At 55.0% G+C, this 23155-nt stretch overlaps 1 protein-coding gene across 1 annotated transcript in view; it reads right to left on the minus strand.

Annotated features, from left to right (window-relative positions):
• LOC139233530 (solute carrier family 15 member 1-like) overlaps window positions 1-23155 on the minus strand; it is a 182924-nt gene that overhangs the window by 45477 nt on the left and 114292 nt on the right. Inside the window, exons 7-11 of the mRNA XM_070863930.1 lie at window positions 21150-21236; window positions 19198-19297; window positions 8176-8266; window positions 3287-3364; window positions 632-714 (exon numbers count right to left, since the gene is read on the minus strand). Of these exons, the coding sequence (XP_070720031.1) occupies window positions 632-714; window positions 3287-3364; window positions 8176-8266; window positions 19198-19297; window positions 21150-21236 (439 nt within the window). The remainder of the gene's footprint in view (window positions 1-631; window positions 715-3286; window positions 3365-8175; window positions 8267-19197; window positions 19298-21149; window positions 21237-23155) is intronic.

A 23155-nucleotide genomic window follows, 5' to 3' on the forward strand; every position in this document is an offset into this window, starting at 1 on the left:
AATATGTCTCAGTCCTATTCACAGAACAGTGCTTCCTAAAAAGGAAAGACTTGGATTTATATAGCGCCTTTCACACCACTGGACGTCTCAAACGCTTTACAGCCAATGAAGTACTTTTGAAGTGTAGACACTGTTGTAATATGGGAAAGGCGACAGCCAATTTGTGCACAGCAAGTTCCCACAAACAGTCCCATGCGCCTGCTGCCCTTGTTCTTCTCAGTGGTAGAGGTCATGGGTTTGGGAGGTGTTGTCGAAGAAGCCTTGGCGAGTTGCTGCAGTGCATCTTGTAGATGGTGCACACTGCAGCCACGGTGTGCCAATGTTAAGAGGGAGTTGATGTTTAAGTTGCCAATGTAGTGCCAAACCAGGGGGTCCATGCCCATTAGGATCTGTGATGAGACCACCCACTCTCTCTTACATCCAGAGGAGATTTTGATCCTATCAATCTGGGCTGGTATTGAACCCAAGTCCCAGAGATGGAAGGCCAGTATCAGACCCACTGCACCTCGAGTTCCCACAGGAGTTTGGGGGTTTATGAAATGTATCTATATTTCATTGACAGTTTTTAAAGCTGTTCCATTGGCCTTTATAGCCTCGATGATGTCAGGAATCATAGTTTACTGTGACTTACCCCTGTGGCGCACAACAATTTGCAGAAAAGGTTTCCAGTAGGCGGGTAAATCTTGTACCTGGAGGTGCCCAGTCCAAAGATCACTGAAAAAAACATGGGAGGTTACCTCAGGCAAGGAACATTCATCTCTCACACAGGCCAATTACACAAGCTGTTTATTTTATCCTCACTCTTTGCCCTCGTTACCCCGCACTCAATGCCTGCAGTGTGCATCAAACAAGAGGTCACAGTGTGTCGGCCCTTGGAGATGGTGTGTGCACTTTCCTGCTGTCATTAATGGGCAAGATTGTTACATAATGGTCGCTTTACGTTTATTCTGTCTCAGGCTGAACCAAACCATTGGTGTCCTGTCCAACCCTGGGCTCAGCATAAAGCCCCATATCCAATCTACCACCAAAATCGCTTTGTTCCACTTCTGCAACACTGCCCATCTCCACCTCTATGTCAGTCCCCTCTCACAAACCTTTGTCACTTCCAGACTTGACTACTGCAATGGTCTCCTTGCTCACCTGCAATCTGTAAGAATTCGGCGAAAACATACTTTTGGACATTGCCTGGACACATTTTCTGTTACTGCAGAGGAAGCAGCCTGACTTGGGACAGATCCAAATATGTTCCACAGGAATACACATCAGGTGGACAGGAATGAATCAATGGCTGAAATGGCAGGAAGGCTTGATGAACAGGTCCTTTGTCATGCAATCAGTGAGCGATCAAGCAGATTGTTCGGTGCTCAGGACACAAAGGGAAGCAATTCGACTACACAGACTGGTCAGAGCCTTATCAAGAGAACAGCCAGTAACAAAGGAACAGGCTGAGGACATTGATTTTGCTGTTTCATTTGTACTGCCTCAGGCAAAAGGGCAGTTGAACTTTTGGCTCTAGAAGAAGCATTTTTGCAGGTATAAGAGAGACAGTTTGCAGCCATCTCTCTCTCTCTCTCCCCCCTCTTCTACGCCTGCTTGCGTCCAATGCACAGGGACTGAGCACTCTGTCTGGGACGGAGAGAAGAAACACCATCTACGCGCAAAGGGAGCCTCGCTATTTCAAGTGGGAAGCTAACCTTGAGACTGGACTTGAATACCACAGATTGGTACAGAACCAGAAGATACGCCTCATCGGGAGAAGCAGCGAGTAAGCCAGAGAGGTAACTGGTGAGCATTATCCCAGCCCACACATCTTTAAGACCACTGCATAGTGTGAAAGGATGCCGTGTGTCCCAACCAAGCCCTAGGGGTTTAGTGGGGAGGTTTTTGCAAGGATCATAAGCGAACACACAGTCTGTTGGACAGATTCGGAGGTGCACTTTTGAATCCGAGCAGGGGTGTTTTAGTCGTGGGTACTTTGCGTTAGGGGCCTGTTCAAACGGGCCAAACTGTGTGTTGAACTGTGTTTGTATTACACACCAGGGTGTGTTTTACTGGGTGCAGGTGTGTGCTTTAACTTGTATAAAGGCATTATGACAGTTGAGACCCAATGATCCGGCTATAACTGTGCATTTCTGTTCACCACTGTAATTCCAGTGTCTAGAACTGTTGTAAGGGGGGGTGATTCGAAACCACCAAGGGCAAAACCACTTACAAATCCTCCACCCTCAACAAACGCCCACATGTCCATCTCCCCAACATGCTGAGTTCCTTCAAAAACCTTTTTGAAATTGATCTCAAACCAAGCTTTTGGTCATCCCTTCTTATCTCTCCCTTCCGGTTTCAGTGTCCATTTCCCTCTTGGGGCGTTTTTTTATGTTAAAGACATTATGGGATAGATTCTGACCGGATATTAGAAATGGGAAGCTTGAACAGAAGGGTCAGGGTAGCAGTCGCACCTCTGAGACACTTGAGCTCCAATCCAGGCAGATGCGGTGAGTGGAGACTAGAACATGGTCTCGAAATGCTGGGTTGACATCCAGCAGGAGACCTGTGTCTGGACGAAGTGACCATGGACTTCGGGGTAGTGTTCCCACCTCTAAGTGCGAAAGGTTGAGATCGAGCCGCTCTCCCGACAGGTCCAGTAATCGGAGCGCCGGCTCCAAGTACTGCATTGACGTTAGGTGGGGGGGGTACTTGCGTCTGATGGGTGTGAGTAACCCCTCGCATTGTAAAGGGTCAGTGGGGCTCTTTCACCTTGCTTGCAGCCCACCTAGTGAAGGCAGTCCAAAGATTAAAACCATGAGGAAGGCAATGGGAAACCCTCTCAGCTACTCTTCCTCTAGAGAGTGGCTCAAGACCCCCATGTGTGAGGCTAGAGTTCAGACCTGCCCTGGCCCAGAACACCAAAGGGCCGACACCAAAGGGATTGTAGCAATAAAGAACATGCAAATACTATAAATCTGAACTTATAACAGAAATCGCTGGAGGTACATAGCAAGTCAATCAGCATCAAGTGAACATTGCAGAGTTCAAACTGAGAACAGAAAGATAAGATGAGGCTACAAGAGAAATAAGCGGAAGGGGGAGGAACTGGAGACAACAAGGGTTCAATCACCACGAGGAAGGCAAAGCATAGAATGGCTGCAAATTGCTTTTTGTAGAGAAGCAGGAATAATATCAAAGATATCAGTTCATCCTCCAATTTCCCACTCTAAGGAATGATCGACACCGACACACTGACAGATCCCGACTCACCTGCTCTGTGTCAGCCTGATAAGAAACTCACCTAAAGCTAGTAACATGGCTATTGCAGAGACTCCAAATGCCAGGGTGTAGCAGTCTGCATCGAAGCACTGGACATCCTCTGTGAGCAGAGACAGAGCATAGTTAATTCCAACAGTTACTGCTCTCACGTTCACAACACTCTCTAGTGTACATACAGGCAACAGCGCACAGCACGCAGATATTGGTGTATACTAGTCAGACAATACTGACCAGACAGCAGTTTATGCTGGTGTGCAGTGCCGTACCCAACCAGACAGTAGTGCACACTTGCACAATAATACACATTGGTCAGATGTTGCAATGAGCACACTTGTCAGGCAGTGGTGCACATAGATCAGACAGTAATTGCACACTTGTCCAAAATTGCAATAAGCAATGTTCTGTGTGTACATCCCAATTAGAAAATGACGGAAAGAAATGAAAAGAGGCAACTTGTAACAGATCAGGGCCTTACACAGCAAGTGTCACCCAACAGGGCCCGTGACCTCCAGTTCACTCCCAATCACTGACAGACTGGGGCAGATCAGAAACCACTGCCAAACATGGGATCAAAAGTCTGAACCATTATTGGGTTGGTTTCCTTTATTCTCAAGTTTTGATATATTTATGTTCGACCCCTCTCCACCTCAGTAGCCCAGCCCAGTTCAGACTTGGTTGTCTTGGGGTGTGAGTCCCAGCAGGTCACACTCACTCATTTCCCCTCAGCTCGATACAATGAGCTCACTGCAGGTTGTGAATGGCTGTGCTGCAGTGTCACCTGTGGTTTGGAATCAGAGTCCAGGATGGGCACATTGTCCATCGTGTTTCTCGTCATTAATGGAGGCTGATCTGAGGAGGTAATCACACTCTCCTCTCGAGGTCTTGCTGCTCAGTACACTACCATGAGCCTGAAAGATCAGCCAATGCCACCCCAGAGCTGGCTGCAGGGAGTTGTGTTTGAGTGGCCTAGGTGTGGCCTCCCCCTCCGCCTCCCTCACACCCGGTACCTGCCCCCCAACAGCGCTTGCCACAGAGCTCCTCGGGTCTGAACTTGTGAAGCAACTCCACATCCGCCCAGCACACATTGCCAACCTGCTTTCCCAGCAGCTCCCCGGCCCCACCCATTCACTCACCGACCTCCTCACCTCCCCTCCCAGAGCCCAAACACTCACCGAACTGCCTCATCTCACCTCCTCGGCTCCCACCCACTCACTCACCTCCTCGGCCCCCACCCACTCACTCACCGACTTCCTCACCTCCCCGGCCCCACCCACTCACTCACCGACCTCCTCACCTCCCCTCCCAGAGCCCAAACACTCACCGAACTGCCTCATCTCACCTCCTCTGCCCCCACCCACTCACTCACCTCCCCGGCCCCACCCACTCACTCACCGACTTCCTCACCTCCCCTCCCCGGCCCCACCCACTCACTCACCGACCTCTTCACCTCCCCTCCCAGAGCCCAAACACTCACCGAACTGCCTCATCTCACCTCCCTGACCCCACCCACTCACTCACCAAACCTCCTCACCTCCCCGACCCCACCCACTCACTCACCGACTTCCTCACCTCCCCTCCCCGACCCCACCCACTCACTCACTAAACCTCCGAACCGAACCTCCCCGACCTCACCCACTCACTCACCGACCTCCTCACCTCCCCTCCCCGACCCCACCCACTCACTCGCTCGCTGAACCTCCTCACCTCCCCTCCCCGACCCCACCCACTCACTCACCAAACCTCCTCACCTCCCCTCCCCGACCCCACCCACTCACTCACCGACCTCCTCACCTCCCCTCCCAGACCCCACCCACTCACTCACTCACTAAACCTCCGAACCGAACCTCCCCGACCCCACCCACTCACTCACCAAACCTCCTCACCTCCCCTCCCCGACCCCACCCACTCACTCACCGACCTCCTCACCTCCCCTCCCCGACCCCACCCACTCACTCACCGACCTCCTCACCTCCCCTCCCCGACCCCACCCACTCACTCACCGACCTCCTCACCCCCCCTCCCAGACCCCACCCACTCACTCACCGACTGCCTCACCTCCCCGACCCCACCCACTCACTCACCGACCTCCTCACCTCCCCTCCCCGACCCCACCCACTGACTCACTCATCGACCTCCTCACCTCCCCTCCCAGACCCCACCCACTCACTCACTTACGAAACCTCCTCACCTCCCCTCCCTGACCCCACCCACTCACTCACCGACCTCCTCACCTCCCCTCCCAGACCCCACCCACTCACTCACTCACCAAACCTCCTCACCTCCCCTCCCAGACCCCACCCACTCACTCACTTACGAAACCTCCTCACCTTCCCTCCCTGACCCCACCCACTCACTCACCGACCTCCTCACCTCCCCTCCCAGACCCCACCCACTCACTCACTCACCAAACCTCCTCACCTCCCCTCCCCGACCCCACCCACTCACTCACCGACCTCCTCACCTCCCCTCCCCGACCCCACCCACTGACTCACTCATCGACCTCCTCACCTCCCCTCCCAGACCCCACCCACTCACTCACTTACGAAACCTCCTCACCTCCCCTCCCTGACCCCACCCACTCACTCACCGACCTCCTCACCTCCCCTCCCAGACCCCACCCACTCACTCACCAAACCTCCTCACCTCCCCTCCCAGACCCCACCCACTCACTCACCAAACCTCCTCACCTCCCCTCCCCGACCCCACCCACTCACTCACCGACCTCCTCTCCTCCCCTCCCTGACCCCACCCACTCACTCACCAAACCTCCTCACCTCCCCTCCCCGACCCCACTCACTCACTCACCAAACCTCCTCACCTCCCCTCCCAGACCCCACCCACTCACTCACCAAACCTCCTCACCTCCCCTCCCCGACCCCACTCACTCACTCACCAAACCTCCTCACCTCCCCTTACCGACCCCACTCACTCACTCACCAAACCTCCTCACCTCCCCTCCCCGACCCCACTCACTCACTCACCGACCTCCTCACCTCCCCTCCCCAACCCCACCCACTCGCTCACCGACCTCCTCACCTCCCCTCCCCGACCCCACCCACTCACTCACCGACCTCCTCACCTCCCCTCCCAGACCCCACCCACTCACTCACCAAACCTCCTCACCTCCCCTCCCCGACCCCACTCACTCACTCACCGACCTCCTCACCTCCCCTCCCCAACCCCACCCACTCGCTCACCGACCTCCTCACCTCCCCTCCCCGACCCCACCCACTCACTCACCGACCTCCTCACCTCCCCTCCCCGACCCCACCCACTGACTCACTCATCGACCTCCTCACTTCCCCTCCCAGACCCCACCCACTCACTCACTTACGAAACCTCCTCACCTCCCCTCCCTGACCCCACCCACTCACTCACCGACCTCCTCACCTCCCCTCCCAGACCCCACCCACTCACTCACCAAACCTCCTCACCTCCCCTCCCCGACCCCACCCACTCACTCACCGACCTCCTCTCCTCCCCTCCCTGACCCCACCCACTCACTCACCGACCTCCTCACCTCCCCTCCCCGACCCCACCCACTCGCTCGCTGAACCTACTCACCTCCCCTCCCCGACCCCACCCACTCACTCACCAAACCTCCTCACCTCCCCTCCCCGACCCCACTCACTCACTCACCGACCTCCTCACCTCCCCTCCCCGACCCCACCCACTCGCTCACCGACCTCCTCACCTCCCCTCCCCGACCCCACCCACTCGCTCACTGAACCTCCTCACCTCCCCTCCCTGACCCCACCCACTCACTCAACCACCTCCTCACCTCCCCTCCCTGACCCCACCCACTCACTCACCAAACCTCCTCACCTCCCCTCCCTGACCCCACCCACTCACTCACCGACCTCCTCACCTCCCCTCCCTGACCCCACCCACTCACTCACCAAACCTCCTCACCTCCCCTCCCCGACCCCACCCACTCGCTCGCTGAACCTCCTCACCTCCCCTCCCAGACCCCACCCACTCACTCACCGACCTCCTCACCTCCCCTCCCAACCTCACCCACTCACTCACCGACCTCCTCACCTCCCCTCCCAGACCCCACCCACTCACTCACCAAACCTCCTCACCTCCCCTCCCCGACCCCACCCACTCACTCACCAAACCTCCTCACCTCCCCTCCCAGACCCCACCCACTCACTCACCGACCTCCTCACCTCCCCTCCCAACCTCACCCACTCACTCACCGACCTCCTCACCTCCCCTCCCCGACCCCACCCACTCACTCACCAAACCTCCTCACCTCCCCTCCCCGACCCCACCCACTCACTCACCAAACCTCCTCACCTCCCCTCCCCGACCCCACCCACTCACTCACCAAACCTCCTCACCTCCCCTCCCAGACCCCACCCACTCACTCACCGACCTCCTCACCTCCCCTCCCTGACCCCACCCACTCACTCACCGACCTCCTCACCTCCCCTCCCAACCTCACCCACTCACTCACCGACCTCCTCACCTCCCCTCCCAGACCCCACCCACTCACTCACCAAACCTCCTCACCTCCCCTCCCCGACCCCACCCACTCACTCACCAAACCTCCTCACCTCCCCTCCCAGACCCCACCCACTCACTCACCGACCTCCTCACCTCCCCTCCCAACCTCACCCACTCACTCACCGACCTCCTCACCTCCCCTCCCCGACCCCACCCACTCACTCACCAAACCTCCTCACCTCCCCTCCCCGACCCCACCCACTCACTCACCAAACCTCCTCACCTCCCCTCCCCGACCCCACCCACTCACTCACCAAACCTCCTCACCTCCCCTCCCAGACCCCACCCACTCGCTCACTGAACCTCCTCACCTCCCCTCCCTGTCCCCACCCACTCGCTCGCTGAACCTCCTCACCTCCCCTCCCAGACCCCACCCACTCGCTCGCCGAACTTCCTCACCTCTCAGAATCGGGATGATGATCCCTGCGAGCAAAGCTGCCAGATTCATAGAAAAGTAGAAAAAGGAAAAGTACATCCGATACCGTTTCTCCTGCAAGGAATAAACAAAAACCGGTTGGTCACAACACAGAGTCCGGCACAGTTTGCCCCCATTCCTCACACCGGCTTTACAACCTCTATCCTTTAGCTTTGTTCCTGTAGTTGATTTACTTTAAGCTACCAGTTAGATGGAAGTACTTCAGTGGCTGTAAAGAGCGTTGTAACATCCTGTGGTCATGAAAGGTTTTGCAGCCGAAATTCACCCCCGCCCGAAACAGGTCACATCTTCCGCTTTTGAAATGATTTCTCCGCCGGTGGCCTCTTTCGAGAAATTCAGTTCTTTGTCGTTTTTTTGAAGTGGTCCGGAAGTTGGTCATAATGGGGGCAGAAGTGGGCGGTGAGTACACTAGAGGGGCAGAAGTGGGCAGTGAGTACACTAGAGGGGCGGGAGTGGGCGATGAGTACACTAGAGGGGCAAGAGTGGGCGGTGAGTACACTAGAGGGGCAGAAGTGGGCAGTGAGTACACTAGAGGGGCGGGAGTGGGCGATGAGTACACTAGAGGGGCAAGAGTGGGCGGTGAGTACACTAGAGGGGCAGAAGTGGGCGGTGAGTACACTCGAGGGGCGGGAGTGGGGCGGTGAGTACACTAGAGGGGCGGGAGTGGGCGATGAGTACACTAGAGGGGCGGGAGTGGGCGGTGAGTACACTAGAGGGGCAGAAGTGGGCGGTGAGTACACTAGAGGGGCGGGAGTGGGGTGGTGAGTACACTAGAGGGGCGGGAGTGGGCAGTGAGTACACTAGAGGGGCAGAAGTGGGCGGTGAGTACACTAGAGGGGCGGGAGTGGGGCGGTGAGTACACTAGAGGGGCGGGAGTGGGCAGTGAGTACACTAGAGGGGCAGAAGTGGGCGGTGAGTACACTAGAGGGGCAGGAGTGGGCGGTGAGTACACTAAAGGGGCGGAAGTGGGCGGTGAGTACACTAGAGGGGCGGGAGTGGGGCGGTGAGTACACTAGAGGGGCGGGAGTGGGCGGTGAGTACACTAGAGGGGCGGGAGTGGGGCGGTGAGTACACTAGAGGGGCGGGAGTGGGCGGTGAGTACACTAGAGGGGCGGGAGTGGGCGGTGAGTACACTAGAGGGGCGGGAGTGGGGCGGTGAGTACACTCGAGGGGCGGGAGTGGGGCGGTGAGTACACTCGAGGGGCGGGAGTGGGGCGGTGAGTACACTCGAGGGGCGGGAGTGGGCGGTGAGTACACTAGAGGGGCGGAAGTGGGCGGTGAGTACACGAGAGGGGCGGGACTGGGCGGTGAGTACACTAGAGGGGCGGAAGTGGGGCGGTGAGTACACTCGAGGGGCGGGAGTGGGGCGGTGAGTACACTAGAGGGGCGGGAGTGGGGCGGTGAGTACACTAGAGGGGCGGGAGTGGGCGGTGAGTACACTAGAGGGGCGGGAGTGGGCGGTGAGTACACTGGAGGGGCGGAAGTGGGCGGTGAGTATACTAGAGGGGCGGGAGTGGGGCAGTGAGTACACTAGAGGGGCGGGAGTGGGGCAGTGAGTACACTAGAGGGGCGGGACTGGGCGGTGAGTACACTAGAGGGGCGGGAGTGGGCGGTGAGTACACTAGAGGGGCGGGAGTGGGGCGGTGAGTACACTAGAGGGACGGAAGTGGGCGGTGAGTACACTAGAGGGGCGGGAGTGGGCGGTGAGTACACTAGAGGGGCGGGAGTGGGGCAGTGAGTACACTAGAGGGGCGGAAGTGGGCGGTGAGTACACTAGAGGGGCGGGAGCGGGCGGTGAGTACACTGGAGGGGCGGCAGTGGGGCGGTGAGTACACTGGAGGGGCAGGAGTGGGCGGTGAGTACACTAGAGGGGCGGAAGTGGGCGGTGAGTACACTAGAGGGGCGGGAGTGGGGCGGTGAGTACACTAGAGGGGCGGGAGTGGGCGGTGAGTACACTAGAGGGGCGGGAGTGGGCGGTGAGTACACTAGAGGGGCGGGAGTGGGCGGTGAGTACACTAGAGGGGCGGGAGTGGGGCGGTGAGTACACTAGAGGGGCGGAAGTGGGCGGTGAGTACACTAGAGAGGCGGGAGTGGGCGGTGAGTACACTAGAGGGTCGGAAGTGGGCGGTGAGTACACTAGAGGGGCGGGAGTGGGGCAGTGAGTACACTAGAGGGGCGGGACTGGGCGGTGAGTACACTAGAGGGGCGGGAGTGGGCGGTGAGTACACTAGAGGGGCGGGAGTGGGGCGGTGAGTACACTAGAGGGGCGGAAGTGGGCGGTGAGTACACTAGAGGGGCGGGAGTGGGCGGTGAGTACACTAGAGGGGCGGAAGTGGGCGGTGAGTACACTAGAGGGGCGGGAGCGAGCGGTGAGTACACTAGAGGGGCGGCAGTGGGGCGGTGAGTACACTGGAGGGGCGGGAGTGGGCGGTGAGTACACTAGAGGGGCGGAAGTGGGCGGTGAGTACACTAGAGGGGCGGGAGTTGAGCGGTGAGTACACTAGAGTGGCGGGAGTGGGCGGTGAGTACACTAGAGGGGCGGGAGTGGGCGGTGAGTACACTAGAGGGGCGGGAGTGGGCGGTGAGTACACTAGGGGGCGGGAGTGGGCGGTGAGTACACTAGAGGGGGCGGAAGTGGGCGGTGAGTACACTAGAGGGGCGGGAGTGGGGCGGTGAGTACACTAGAGGGGCGGGAGTGGGGCGGTGAGTACACTAGAGGGGCAGGAGTGGGCGGTGAGTACACTAGAGGGGCGAGAGTGGGGCGGTGAGTACACTAGAGGGGCGGGAGTGGGGCGGTGAGTACACTAGAGGGGCGGGAGTGGGGCGGTGAGTACACTAGAGGGGCGGGAGTGGGGCAGTGAGTACACTAGAGGGGCGGGAGTGGGCGGTGAGTACACTAGAGGGGCGGGAGTGGGCGGTGAGTACACTCGAGGGGCGGGAGTGGGGCGGTGAGTACACTAGAGGGGCGGGAGTGGGGCGGTGAGTACACTAGAGGGGCGGGAGTGGGGCGGTGAGTACACTAGAGGGGCGGGAGTGGGGCAGTGAGTACACTAGAGGGGCGGGAGTGGGGCGGTGAGTACACTAGAGGGGCGGGAGTGGGGCGGTCAGCGCTCTCTAGGGGCGGGAGTGGGGCGGTGAGTATACTAGAGGGGCGGGAATGGGGCGGTGAATACACTAGAGGGGCGGGAGTGGGCGGTGAGTACACTAGAGGGGTGGGAGTGGGGCGGTGAGTACACTAGAGGGGCGGGAGTGGGGCGGTCAGCGCTCTCTAGGGGCGGGAGTGGGGCGGTGAGTATACTAGAGGGGCGGGAGTGGGGCAGTCATCGCTCTCTAGGGGCGGGAGTGGGGCGGTCAGTGCTCTCGAGGGGCAGGAGTGGGGCGGTCAGTGCTCTCGAGGGGCAGGAGTGGGGCGGTCAGTGCTCTCGAGGGGCGGGAGTGGGGCGGTCAGTGCTCTCGAGGGGCGGGAGTGGGGCGGTCGGTGCTCTCGAGGGGCTGGAGTGGGACGGTCAGCGCTCTCGAGGGGCAGGTGTGGGGCAGTCAGCGCTCTCGCGGGGCGGGAGAGGAGGCGGTCAGTGCTCTCGAGTGGCGGGAGAGGAGGCGGTCAGTGCTCTCGAGGGGCAGGAGAGGAGGCGGTCAGTGCTCTCGAGGGGCGGGAGAGGAGGTGGTCAGTGCTCTCGAGGGGCGGGAGAGGAGGTAGTCAGTGCTCTCGAGGGGCGGGAGAGGAGGCGGTCAGTGCTCTCGAGGGGCAGGAGAGGAGGCGGTCAGTGCTCTCGAGGGGCGGGAGAGGAGGCGGTCAGTGCTCTCGAGGGGCGGGAGAGGAGGCGGTCAGTGCTCTCGAGGGGCGGGAGAGGAGGCGGTCAGTGCTCTCGAGGGGCGGGAGAGGAGGCGGTCAGTGCTCTCGAGGGGCGGGAGAGGAGGCGGTCAGTGCTCTCGAGGGGCGGGAGAGGAGGCGGTCAGTGCTCTCGAGGGGCGGGAGAGGAGGCGGTCAGTGCTCTCGAGGGGTGGGAGTGGAGGCGGGACGGAGTCACCGTCGCTGTCAGTCAGCAGCGGAGCGGTGATGATGTCATGACGCATGTGCGTCACCACGTCTCTCCTCTTCACTTAAAGGGGAGAGAAACTACGATTCTTTAGGTTCAGGCCACTGGGACACCAGGGAGGGTTTTGACTGGTCCAGTGGCCTGTCACCCAAGAGGGGGTGCAGGCTGCCTGTTGGCGGCCCGGCCGAACCTGGGGGCATAATAGTCCTGGAAATCCTGGGAGTTGGCCATAAAGAAAATAAAATGGCGGCTGCGGCAGAGCGCCCTCTCCTTTAATGGCTGCCGCACAGCCAAGTCACACACACACACGACAAGGTGCACTGACAGAAAACGATTTTCCATGCTGAATTTGGCGGGAGATCGGTGATGCGTGCTTTGATCGCGCACTTAGGATGGTCATCAGCGGCGGGGCGGGAGTGGGGAACGCCAGAAAAATCCCCACACTGAATTTCGCTGGCGGCGGCCATTGGACCGGAAATCAGCGGCCGCTCGAATCTGCACCTGGCCCCCACTTCCCGCTTTCCAGGTGATATGGATCCTTAATGTTATGTATGAATAAAGAGTCTGACTGGATACTGTGAGCTCAAAGTAAAGTGTGACCTTAATCTTTTATTGCAGGTCTCCAGAGTGCCTCTCCAGCTTGTGAGGCCTCCTTAAGTACAGATGCTCCCAAGGGATTGTGGGATCCCTTGGGACTCCAGGGGATGAGCCCTCTGATGGCTACACAAGGTATATACAGGTTTACATACATAACAACACTCCCCCCACCCCCCAAAGTCAATAGTGTAACTATTTACAAGATGAGTCGACCTGGGGTCTTTCTTTCCCTGGTTGATCGTCTCGGTGCAAATACTGGTTTTGGTGAATCGTTTGTTGGGCCCTCGCTGGGCTGCTGTGCAGCTGGCCTTGCTGGGCTGCCTGGTGTGGTGAGTCCTGCTGGGTTGTTGCGGGTGATGGGTTCTGCTTCGTGGCCAATTACGGTGATGGTTGCCACTGGTGTGTATGTTGGGGGATCAAAAAAGGTAGGGTCCAATGTGGGTTGCTCTGGATAGTGCGTGAATCTGAGTTTGATTTGGTCCAAGTGTTTCCGGTGAATGAGTCCATTTGTAAGTTTGACCCGAAACACCCTGCTCAATGGTGCCGGGAAGCCACTTGGGACCTTGTCCATAGTTCAACACAAATACAGGATCATTGATTTCAATTTCACATGACAGATTTGCGTTATCATGATATGTACTATGTGGAAGCTGCCTGCTCTCTACCTGTTCATGTAGATCAGCGTGGACTAACAAGAGCCTTGTCTTGAGTGCCCTTTTCATGAGCAGTTCAACGGGTGGAATCCCAGTGAGTGAGTGGGGTCTCGTGCGGTAACTAAGCAGGACTCGGGATCGGCGAGTCTGCAGTGAGCCTTCAGTTACCCTCTTCAAGCCCTGCTTGATGGTTTGCACTGCTCTCTCTGCCTGACCATTGGATGCTGGTTTGAACGGGACAGATGTAACATGTTTGATCCCATTACGGGTCATGAACTCTTTGAACTCGGCACTTGTGAAACATGGCCCGTTGTCACTCACAAGGACATCGGGCAGGCCGTGTGTGGCAAACATGGCCCGCAGGCTTTTAGTGGTGGCAACAGACGCGCTTGCCGACATTATCTCACATTCAATCTATTTGGAGTACGCATCTACAACCACTAGGAACATTTTACCCCAAAACGGGCCTGCATAGTCGACATGGACCCTAGACCACGGTTTGAAGGGCCAAGACCATAAACTTAGTGGCGCCTCCCTGGGTGCATTGCTTAAATGAGAGCACGTGTTACATTTGTGCATGCAGGACTCTAAGTCCGCATCAATACCGGGCCACCACATGTGGCATCTGGCTATCGCTTTCATCATTACAATGCCTGGGTGAGTACTGTGGAGATCACTGATGAAAGTGCCCCTGCCCTTCTTGGGGACCATTACCCGATTACCCCAGAGAAGGCTGTCTGTATAGATATTTCATCTTTGCGCCACTGGTACGGTTTTATCTCTTCCTGAATTTCCACTGGGACACTGGACCAGCTCCCATAAAGCACACAATTTTTTACTAGGGACAGTAAGGGGTCCTGTCTCGTCCAGGTTCTAATCTGTCAGGCTGTGACGGGTGATTGCTCACTCTCGAATGCTTCCATTACCATGACTAAATCCACCCCCGTGGTGGGAAATGGCAGCCTACTGTGCCTGGCCTGTGGCGGATGGCGTAGTTGTATGCGGACAACGTGAGTGCCCATCTCTGGATGAGGGCCGATGCATTCGTATTTATCCCCTTACTCTCGGAAAACTGGGATATAAGGGGTTTATGTTCAGTTTCCAATTCGAATTTTAGCCCAAACAGGTATTGATGCATTCTCTTTACCCCATAGACACACGCTAACGCTTCTTTTTCAATCATGCTGTAGGCTCTCTCAGCCTTAGACAGACTTCTGGATGCATAAGCAACCGGTTGCAATTTCCCAGATTCATTAGCTTGATGCAATACACACCCGACCCCGTACAACAACGCATCACATGCTAGTACCAAACGCTTACATGGATCATACAACACAAGCAATTTGTTTGAGCATAACAATTTTCTAGCTTTTACAAAGGCATTTTCTTGGCTTTTGCCCCATATCCATTCGTCTCCTTTACGCAGTAAGGAGTGCAGTGGTTCTAACTGTGTGCTGAGACCCGGTAAGAATTACCAAAGTAGTTCTGTGGCCTCAGTGTGTTCTCGATTGCCTCCGTCTTCGAATCGGTGGGCTTGATGCTGTCCACCGCAATTCTTCTCCCCGGGAACTCCATTTCAGGTGCCAGGAAAACGCACTTCAAGCATTTTAACCTGAGCCCCATGTGGTTGAATCGACTAAGAACCTCCTCCAGGTTCTGCAGATGCTCGACTGTGTCTCGACCTGTAACCAAGATGTTGTCCTGGAAGACCACCATGCGTGGGACCGACTTCAGTAAGCTTTCCATGTTTTTCTGGAATATCGCCGCGGCTGACTGAATCCCAAACGGGCATCTGTTGTAAATGAAGAGACCTTTGTGTGTGTTGATGCAGGTGAGGCCCTTCGATGATTCCTCCAGCTCCTGCGTCATGTAGGCAGAGGTCAAGTTTAGCTTCGTGAACGTCTTTCCTCCTGCCAGCATCGCAAATAGGTCATCTGCCTTTGGTAGTAGGTATTGGTCCTGCAGGGAGAAACGATTGATAGTTACTTTGTAATCACCACAGATTCTGACAGTGCCGTCTCCCGTGAGGACTGGAACAATCGGACCGGCCCACTCGTTGAATTCAGTCGGCGAAATGATGCCCTCTCGTTGCAGCCGGTTCAGCTCGATCTCTACCCTCTCTCTCATCATGTACGGTACTACTCTCACTTTGTGATGGATGGGTCGGGCCCCCGGAATTAGGTGGATCTGCACTTTTGCTCCTTGGAACTTCCCAATGCCTGGTTCGAACAGCGAGGTGAACTTGTTTAAGACCTGGGCACACGAAGTGTTGTCAGCAGGCGAGAGCATTCGGACGTCATCCCAGTTCCAGCGTATCTTTCCCAGCCAGCTCCTGCCGAGCAGCGTGGGACCATCGCCCGGTACCACCCAGAGTGGTAGCTTGTGCACAGCTCCATCGAAGGAGACCTTTACAGTAGCACTGCCGATTACGGGAATCAGTTCCTTTGTGTAAGTTCTCAGTTTCGTGCGAATGGGAGTCAGGACTAGCCTTGAGGCCTTGTTGTACCACAAAAGTCTTTTTGCCCATGGTGGACTGGCTCGCGCCCGTGTCCAGCTCCATTGACACCAGGAGTCCATTTAGTTCAACATTCAACATTATCGGGGGACAATTCATGGTGAATGTGTGCACCCCATGTACCTCTGCTTCCTCAGTCTGAGGTTCTGGTTCATCGTGATCCTCCGAGGATCTGTCCTCCTCAGCAACATGGTGGTTTGCAGGTTTAACAGGATTAGCAGCTCGCCTGCACATACGTTGGAGGTGTCCCATTGTTCCACAGCTCTTGCAAACGTACCCTTTGAATCAGCATGAATGGAAACGATGATCACCCCCGCAGCACCAACAAGATGTTAATGGCCTAGCATTCATCACCCTTGATGGTGGACTCTGGGACACATGTGTGACCTGCCCTGTACGTTACGATTTGAAAACAACATCACTTTGTTCACAGTACTTGTAGCAGCACTTGTGTGCTGAGAGATTTGCTTAGTATTGTCACTGGTGGTAATGAACGCCTGGGCTATCACTATGGCCTTACTCAAGGTTGGGGTCTCTACAGTCAAAAGTTTGCGAAGTATGGTTTCGTGGCCAATGCCAAGTATGAAAAAGTCTCTGAGCATGTGCTCCAAATGTCCTTCAAATTCGCAATGGCCTGCAAGGCATCTTAGCTCGGCGACAGAACTCACCACTTCCTGGCCTTCAGACCTTTTGTAGGTGTAGAACCAGTACCTCGCCATCAGAACACTTTCCTTCGGGTTCAGATGCTCCCGAACCAGTGTGCACAAATCATCGTACGATTTCTCTGTGGGTTTCGTTGGAGCATGCGGATTTTTCATGAGGCCCCGCAGACGGTGAGGAGAATCGCCCTTCGTTTGGCAGTGTTCGCTTCTCCTTCCAGCTTGTTGGCCACGAAATATTGGTCGAGTCGCTCCACGAAGGTTTCCCAATCATCTCCCTCCGAAAATTTCTCCAGGATGCCCACTGTTCGCTGCATCGTTGGGTTCGTCATCTGTATCTCGTCGCCACTTGTTAAGTATGAATAGAGAATCTGACTGGATACTGTGAGCTCAAAGTAAAGTGTGACCGTAGTCTTTTATTGCAGGTCTCCATAGTTTCTCTCCAGCCTGTGAGGTCTTCTTAAGTACAGGTGCTCCCAAGGGGTTGTGGGATCCCTTGGGACTCCAGGGGATGAGCCCTCTGGTGGCTACACAGGGTATATACAGGTTTACATATATAACACTTAATAAATATAGATAAATATTCTCAGAAAATCTAATAGCTGGCTAGAGGGATGACCGATGAACGTTCTGGGTATTTGACTGTGTTTGACAGCGTATTAAATAAGTTAAAGAGAGGGATGGGTATATATTGTTGCTTTAGATGTTAAACTGCGATCTATCCAATGGGGATGAAGCAGGTATAGATGTTGAACTATGAATGGGAGGGGACCATGTGAGGTCCGGCAGTGGTCTTTGTGTCTGTGGGGGAGCTGGGGAGAGCCGGGGGGGGCGGGGGGGGATGACCCGGGATGAGCTGGGGGGAGCCGGTAGGGGTGGGGGGGGTGGGGATGACCCGGGATGAGCTGGGGGAGACAGGAGGGGCCAGAAGGACTGCCCTTGCTGTGTCTCTGCCAGCTTTGTGCGAGAGAAATCCAAACCTACTGCCCCACATTCACCCACAGCCCTGCATCTTCCTGAGTTCCAAAACTCACCCACTTTCCCCGTAACAGAGACAATGATCCCCGCCTCAGCGACTCACTAAACACCTTCATCTCTTTGAACAGATTTACTCAGGATAGTATGGTTCATCTATGTGAGAATCCACCTCATTCAGTGTGGTGACATCAATTGGCCTTGAGTCTCATTATTGGTTCCTATAGAAACCCGCTCTCGGTATCAATGGCGGTAAGGTTTAGAACCACTTCATTCTTGCTTTTCATTTAATCATCGCGTGTATTAGGGTGCAGTAATAGAGAACAGTATTTGCATTTATATAGCACCTTCCAGTCCTTGGGGGTCCCAGAAGGCTTCGCCTGTTCAGGTAAATGTTATGGATCCCGTAATACTATTTGAAGGAGAGCTGGGAGTTCTCCCGATATCACAGCCATCATTCATCCCTCAATCAAAGATTAATCTGATTGTGTTCTGTTGGATCTTACGAACATACGAACAATGACGGACAGGAAAAGACCCTCTGGTTCCCCCAGCCCATCCCACACACAGCAATGCTTAGTGCATCACAATACAGAGATTCCCCCACCCGAAACCATGTCACCTCCTGGGATGTTTCCGCTGATAGGGGAGACTAGCACTAGGGGGCATAATCTTAGAATAAGGGGCCGCCCTAGTGGGAAATTTCTTCTCTCAGGGGGTTGTAAATCTGTGGAATTCACTGCCTCAGAGAGCTGTGGAAGCTGGGTCATTGAATAAATTTAAGACAGAAATAGACAGTTTCTTAAACGATAAGGGGATAAGGGGTTATGGGGAGCGGGCGGGGAAGTGGAGCTGAGTCCATGATCAGATCAGCCATGATCGTATTAAATGGTGGAACAGGCTCGAGGAGCCATACGGCCTACTCCTGCTCCTATTTCTTATGTTCTTATGAGGCGAAAAACCAGATAAATGCCCAGGCCAATTGGCGGGGCGGGAAAATTGGGAACCTTTCACTGATCAAAAGTAGTCCAAGAGATCACTGTGGCCTGGAATTCCTTGCAGTACCTACCATTTTGCCACAGGTGATCTCTGCCTCAGCCAGAAACAGGTCTCACTCTCGCTAAAAGGGATTCAGTGAGTCAGCATTGCTGTGAGCCAATTGGCTGCTACATCTGTCCAATTAGTGACTACTTCAAAAGTGATTTGTGAGATGCACATTGTGATGTTTCTTGGAGATGTGACGAGGTGCTGTATAAATGTAGGCCTGCTCTTATTTGAACAGTACTTTGATCTTTCCCACAATACTGGAGGTTTCGTACAGTACAGGGCTTATTACATGTAATTAAATATAATTTACAGCACAGAAACAGGCCATGCGACCCAGCATTCCTACACCGATGTTCAGGCTCCACACGAGAGTCCTCCCACCGTACTTCATCTCACCCTATCAGCTTACCCTTCTATTCCTTTCTCCCTCATGTATTGATCTAGCTTCCCCTTAAATGCATCTCTGCTATTGCGAACTCTCATCCACACAATGTGTCCTCACCTCATTCGCGACAATCTGGTCCGCACCAAAGGGTGACACACTGGATCGGATTCCACCGGACCCGACGCTTGTGAGGAACAGTCCAATGTAGGCACCCACGCTAGAAACAGAGAGCGAGTTCAGTCAGTGTGCACTGAGTAAAGGTGTAGGAGCCGGTGCAGTGGATGGGTGGCGGAGTAGGCCATGGGCTCAATGTTAACTGGCGGCAGGAATGGGGCATTAGGGAAGCCTCCTCCTCCCTGGTGGAGAGTCCAGCCTGAAGTCAGCGCCATTTTAGCTCCCGAACCTCCTTTCTGTAAAGCAGCACTGCCCGCCCCCCCCCCCCCCCCCCCACAGCGAGACCGGCAGGAGTGATGTCAGGGCTGGCGGGTGGGAGCGGGAATAAGATCGGGAGCCCGAGGACACCAGGAGCGGCCCGTCGGCATGACATTAGAGCTGGGGAAGGAGCGGGTTAGAATGAAGGTGCCGGCGCTCAGAGGGAGCAGCAAGGCAGGTGCTGGGGAGGCCCAGGGACTCCCGCTCCTCCTGGCCTACAAAGCTTCCATAGAGAACTAACGATAATACCCGCCTAGGCCTCTTCTGGCTTCTCCGCGATCACGCGCCGTGTCTTGCTTTCGGATTTCGCCCCTGGCAGAATTCCCGCCATGTTACGTTAAAGCTGGGTTGCTTGCGACGCCAACTACGTCATCAGTAGGCGCCTGCCTGCCTGGGATGGGCGGCCCTGCCGTGCCTGATCTGAGGTCACTTAAGATAGTGGGACCGGGCACATGGTCTGACCCCCACCCCGTCGCCATCTGCATCCCCCCTCTGCACCATTCCCGCCGGGAGTGTTGGGTTAAGATCAATCCTCGTGTGTCAGTGCCTCACTGCACTACACCACATAGGGCGGTCTTTGGCCAGGGACTCCCAGGGGCCAAATTCGAAAGCAAAACCCTGGCCAAAGACCGCCCTAAGTGGAGGAAGTGCATCCAGGAGGGCGCTGAGCACTTCGAGTCTCGTCGACGAGAGTGTGAAGAAATCAAGCGCAGGCAGCGGAAGGAGCGTGTTGCAAACCGGTCCCACCCTCCCTTACCCTCAACGACTATCTGTCCCACCTGTGACAGGCTCTTGTATTGGACTGTTCAGCTACCTTAGGACTCATTTTAAGAGTGGAAGCAAGTCTTCCTCGATTCCGAGGGACTGCCTATGATGATGATGATGTACTACACCATGGACCGTGGGATGTGGTCTTCGACACAGATTCCCCAGGTGGTGAGTTGCCAACCCTGGGTGTTGGGGGAAGATACCGAGCCAGGGACAGTCACTTTTCCTAAGGAGGGGACACAATTTCAGAGCAGAAACTGTCCAAAATCCCTGGAAAGATGTTCTAGGGTTCTTGGAAGTTCCCTGAGTGTTCTTAACGGTTTCTGCAGCGACCTCCTTGATTTACCCGGGGGGGGAGGGGGGGGCATGATTTGGGAGGAGGGGGGCGTAGCGGGCCAGATTTTTTTTTTGTGGGCACTGGAGGCTCACTCCTGTTCCTCCGAAGCCCAAAATTATAATTGGACACTTACCGTTGGTCTTCCATGGCCAGTGGAATTGTTCGGAGTCTGCACTGCCCTGCACTCCTGCCTAAACATGTCCTATCTTAGGGCCCCAGTTTCTACATTAAAAGGGGCCTGCCGCTTGAAACAGGCGGGTGCTTTAGACACCCGGCGGTAGGCCCCTTTCAAAATGGTGGCAGCCGCATTTAGTGGGACAATGAAGCTCCTGGCCCCATTCTGAGGCCCTTATCGTCCCAGTAACGGCAGGCAAAGACTGTGGGAACTGAGCCCAGTGGGGGTTAATGGAAAGTAAAGGGTGAAATGAAATAAAGGATTGTTGCTGGTCAATCTGAGCAAGCCTAGCCACATTACTGATGGGCCTCACTGTCTCCCCTCCCAGACTCATCCGCGAGAAGTCCCTGTACTCACCTATTTATCCCCATTTGTCCTGGAATGGCAGTCACTGACACAACAATGGTACCAAGCAGGTACAGTATGGAAAGCATTAGGATAGTCCTGTAATTAAAGATTGAGAAACGAGGGTTGGAGTCACTGTCAAACAATCAACTCAATAAATGTGTCTGGGATCGCCCAGCATTATTTAAATGGCCAACGCTCCACATGCAATCCAGAGACAGTTGGCACTGTGATATAAATAGAACCATAGAATCATACAGAAGGAAGCAATTCAGCCCATCGTGCCTGTGCTGGCCCTTTGAAAGAGCTATCCAATTAGTCCCACTCGCCTGCTCTTTTGTCCTAGCCCATCAAATCTTTCCTTTTCAGGTATTTACTCAATTCCCTTGTGAAAATTACTATTGAATCTGCATCCTCCACCTTTTCAGGCAGTACAATCCAAATCACAACAACTCGCTGTGTAAAATAAACGCTTCTCATCGCCCCTCCTGTTTCTTTTAGCCAATTATCTTAAATCTGTGTTCTCTGGTTATTGATCCTGCTGCCACCCTTCATGATTTTGAACGCCTCAATCAATTTTCTCCTTAACCTTCTCTGCTCAAAGGAGAACAATCCCAGCTTCTCTAAAATAGTCCCTGTAGTGCCAGTCTCTAGTTTCCCATGAGGCTTTGCAAAGGGTGCAGTTGACTAAACCAGTTGGGACTCTAAACTTCAAAGAAGCATAGACTTGGGTGATGTGATAAGATGGCGAAGGGGATAAATAGTGTTCCACCTGCAGTTGCCCGCACCTCTAATACTTGGCAGAGTTCAAGCACCGGGAGGTGAGTAGAGCAGGAGATATAGGCGGCATGGTTGGATCAAACATCTCTGTGGTATCCCGCCATGTCCTGATTGCCAACCAGGAGGCTAACCTATGACATGTGCCACTCTCGGGTATGTTATTCTGCCCCACACGAGAGCCGGCCCTGCCAGAAACACCACCCATCCTGAGAGCGTCAACCAACTCACAAACATAAGCTCAGATGTTGGGAGGCCGCTTGACCATCCAGCTAACCCTTCCTTAGAAACCTATGGTGGCCCAATCACGGTGTCTCGCTTGACCTTGACTCCACTGTGCTTGCTAGCTACCGCCCCATTTCCCACCTCCCTTTCCTCTCCAAAGTCATTGAACGTGTTGTCGCTTCCCAAACCCACGTCCATCTTTCCCAGAATTCAATGTTTGAATCCCTTCAATCTGGTTTCCGCGCCTGCCACAGTACCAAAACGGCTCTTATCAAAGTCACAAATTATATCCTTAAGACTGTGACAGAGGTAAACTATCCCTCATCGTACTCCTGAACCTGTCTGCAGCCTTTGACACGGATGACCACTCCATCTTCCTCCAACGCCTCTCCACCATCGTCCAGCTAGGTGGGACTGCACTCGTCTGGTTCCATTCTTATCTATCTAATCATAGCCAGAGAATTAGCTGCAACGGCTTCTCTTCCCACTCCCACATCGTTACCTCTGGTGTCCCCCAGGATCTATCCTTGGCCCCTCCTATTTCTCATCGATATGCTGCCCCTTGGTGATATCATTCGAAAACATGGAATCAGTTTCCACGTGTATTCTGATGACACCCAGCTCTACCTCACCACCACTTCTCTCAACCCCTCCACGGTCTCTAAATTGTCAGACTGCTTGTCCGACATCCAGTATTGGATGAACAGAAATTTTCTCCAATTAAATATTGGGCATACCGAAGCCATTGTCTTTGGTCCCCACCACAAACTCCGTTCCCTAACCACTGACTGCAACCCTCTCCCTAGCATCTACCTGAGGCTAAACCAGACTGTTCACAATCTAGGCTTCATATTTGACCCTGAAATGAGTTTCCGGCCACATAGCTTTCTCACGATACCCCTTGGTCCCCCTAGTAGTAAGGACTTCATCGAATTCCTTTTTGAATATACTTAGTGAATTGGCCTCAACAACTTTCTGTGGTAGAGAATTCCACAGGTTCACAACTCTCTGGGTGA

The sequence above is a fragment of the Pristiophorus japonicus genome, chromosome 21, assembly GCF_044704955.1.
Source record: "Pristiophorus japonicus isolate sPriJap1 chromosome 21, sPriJap1.hap1, whole genome shotgun sequence".
NCBI classification, from domain to species: domain Eukaryota; kingdom Metazoa; phylum Chordata; class Chondrichthyes; family Pristiophoridae; genus Pristiophorus; species Pristiophorus japonicus.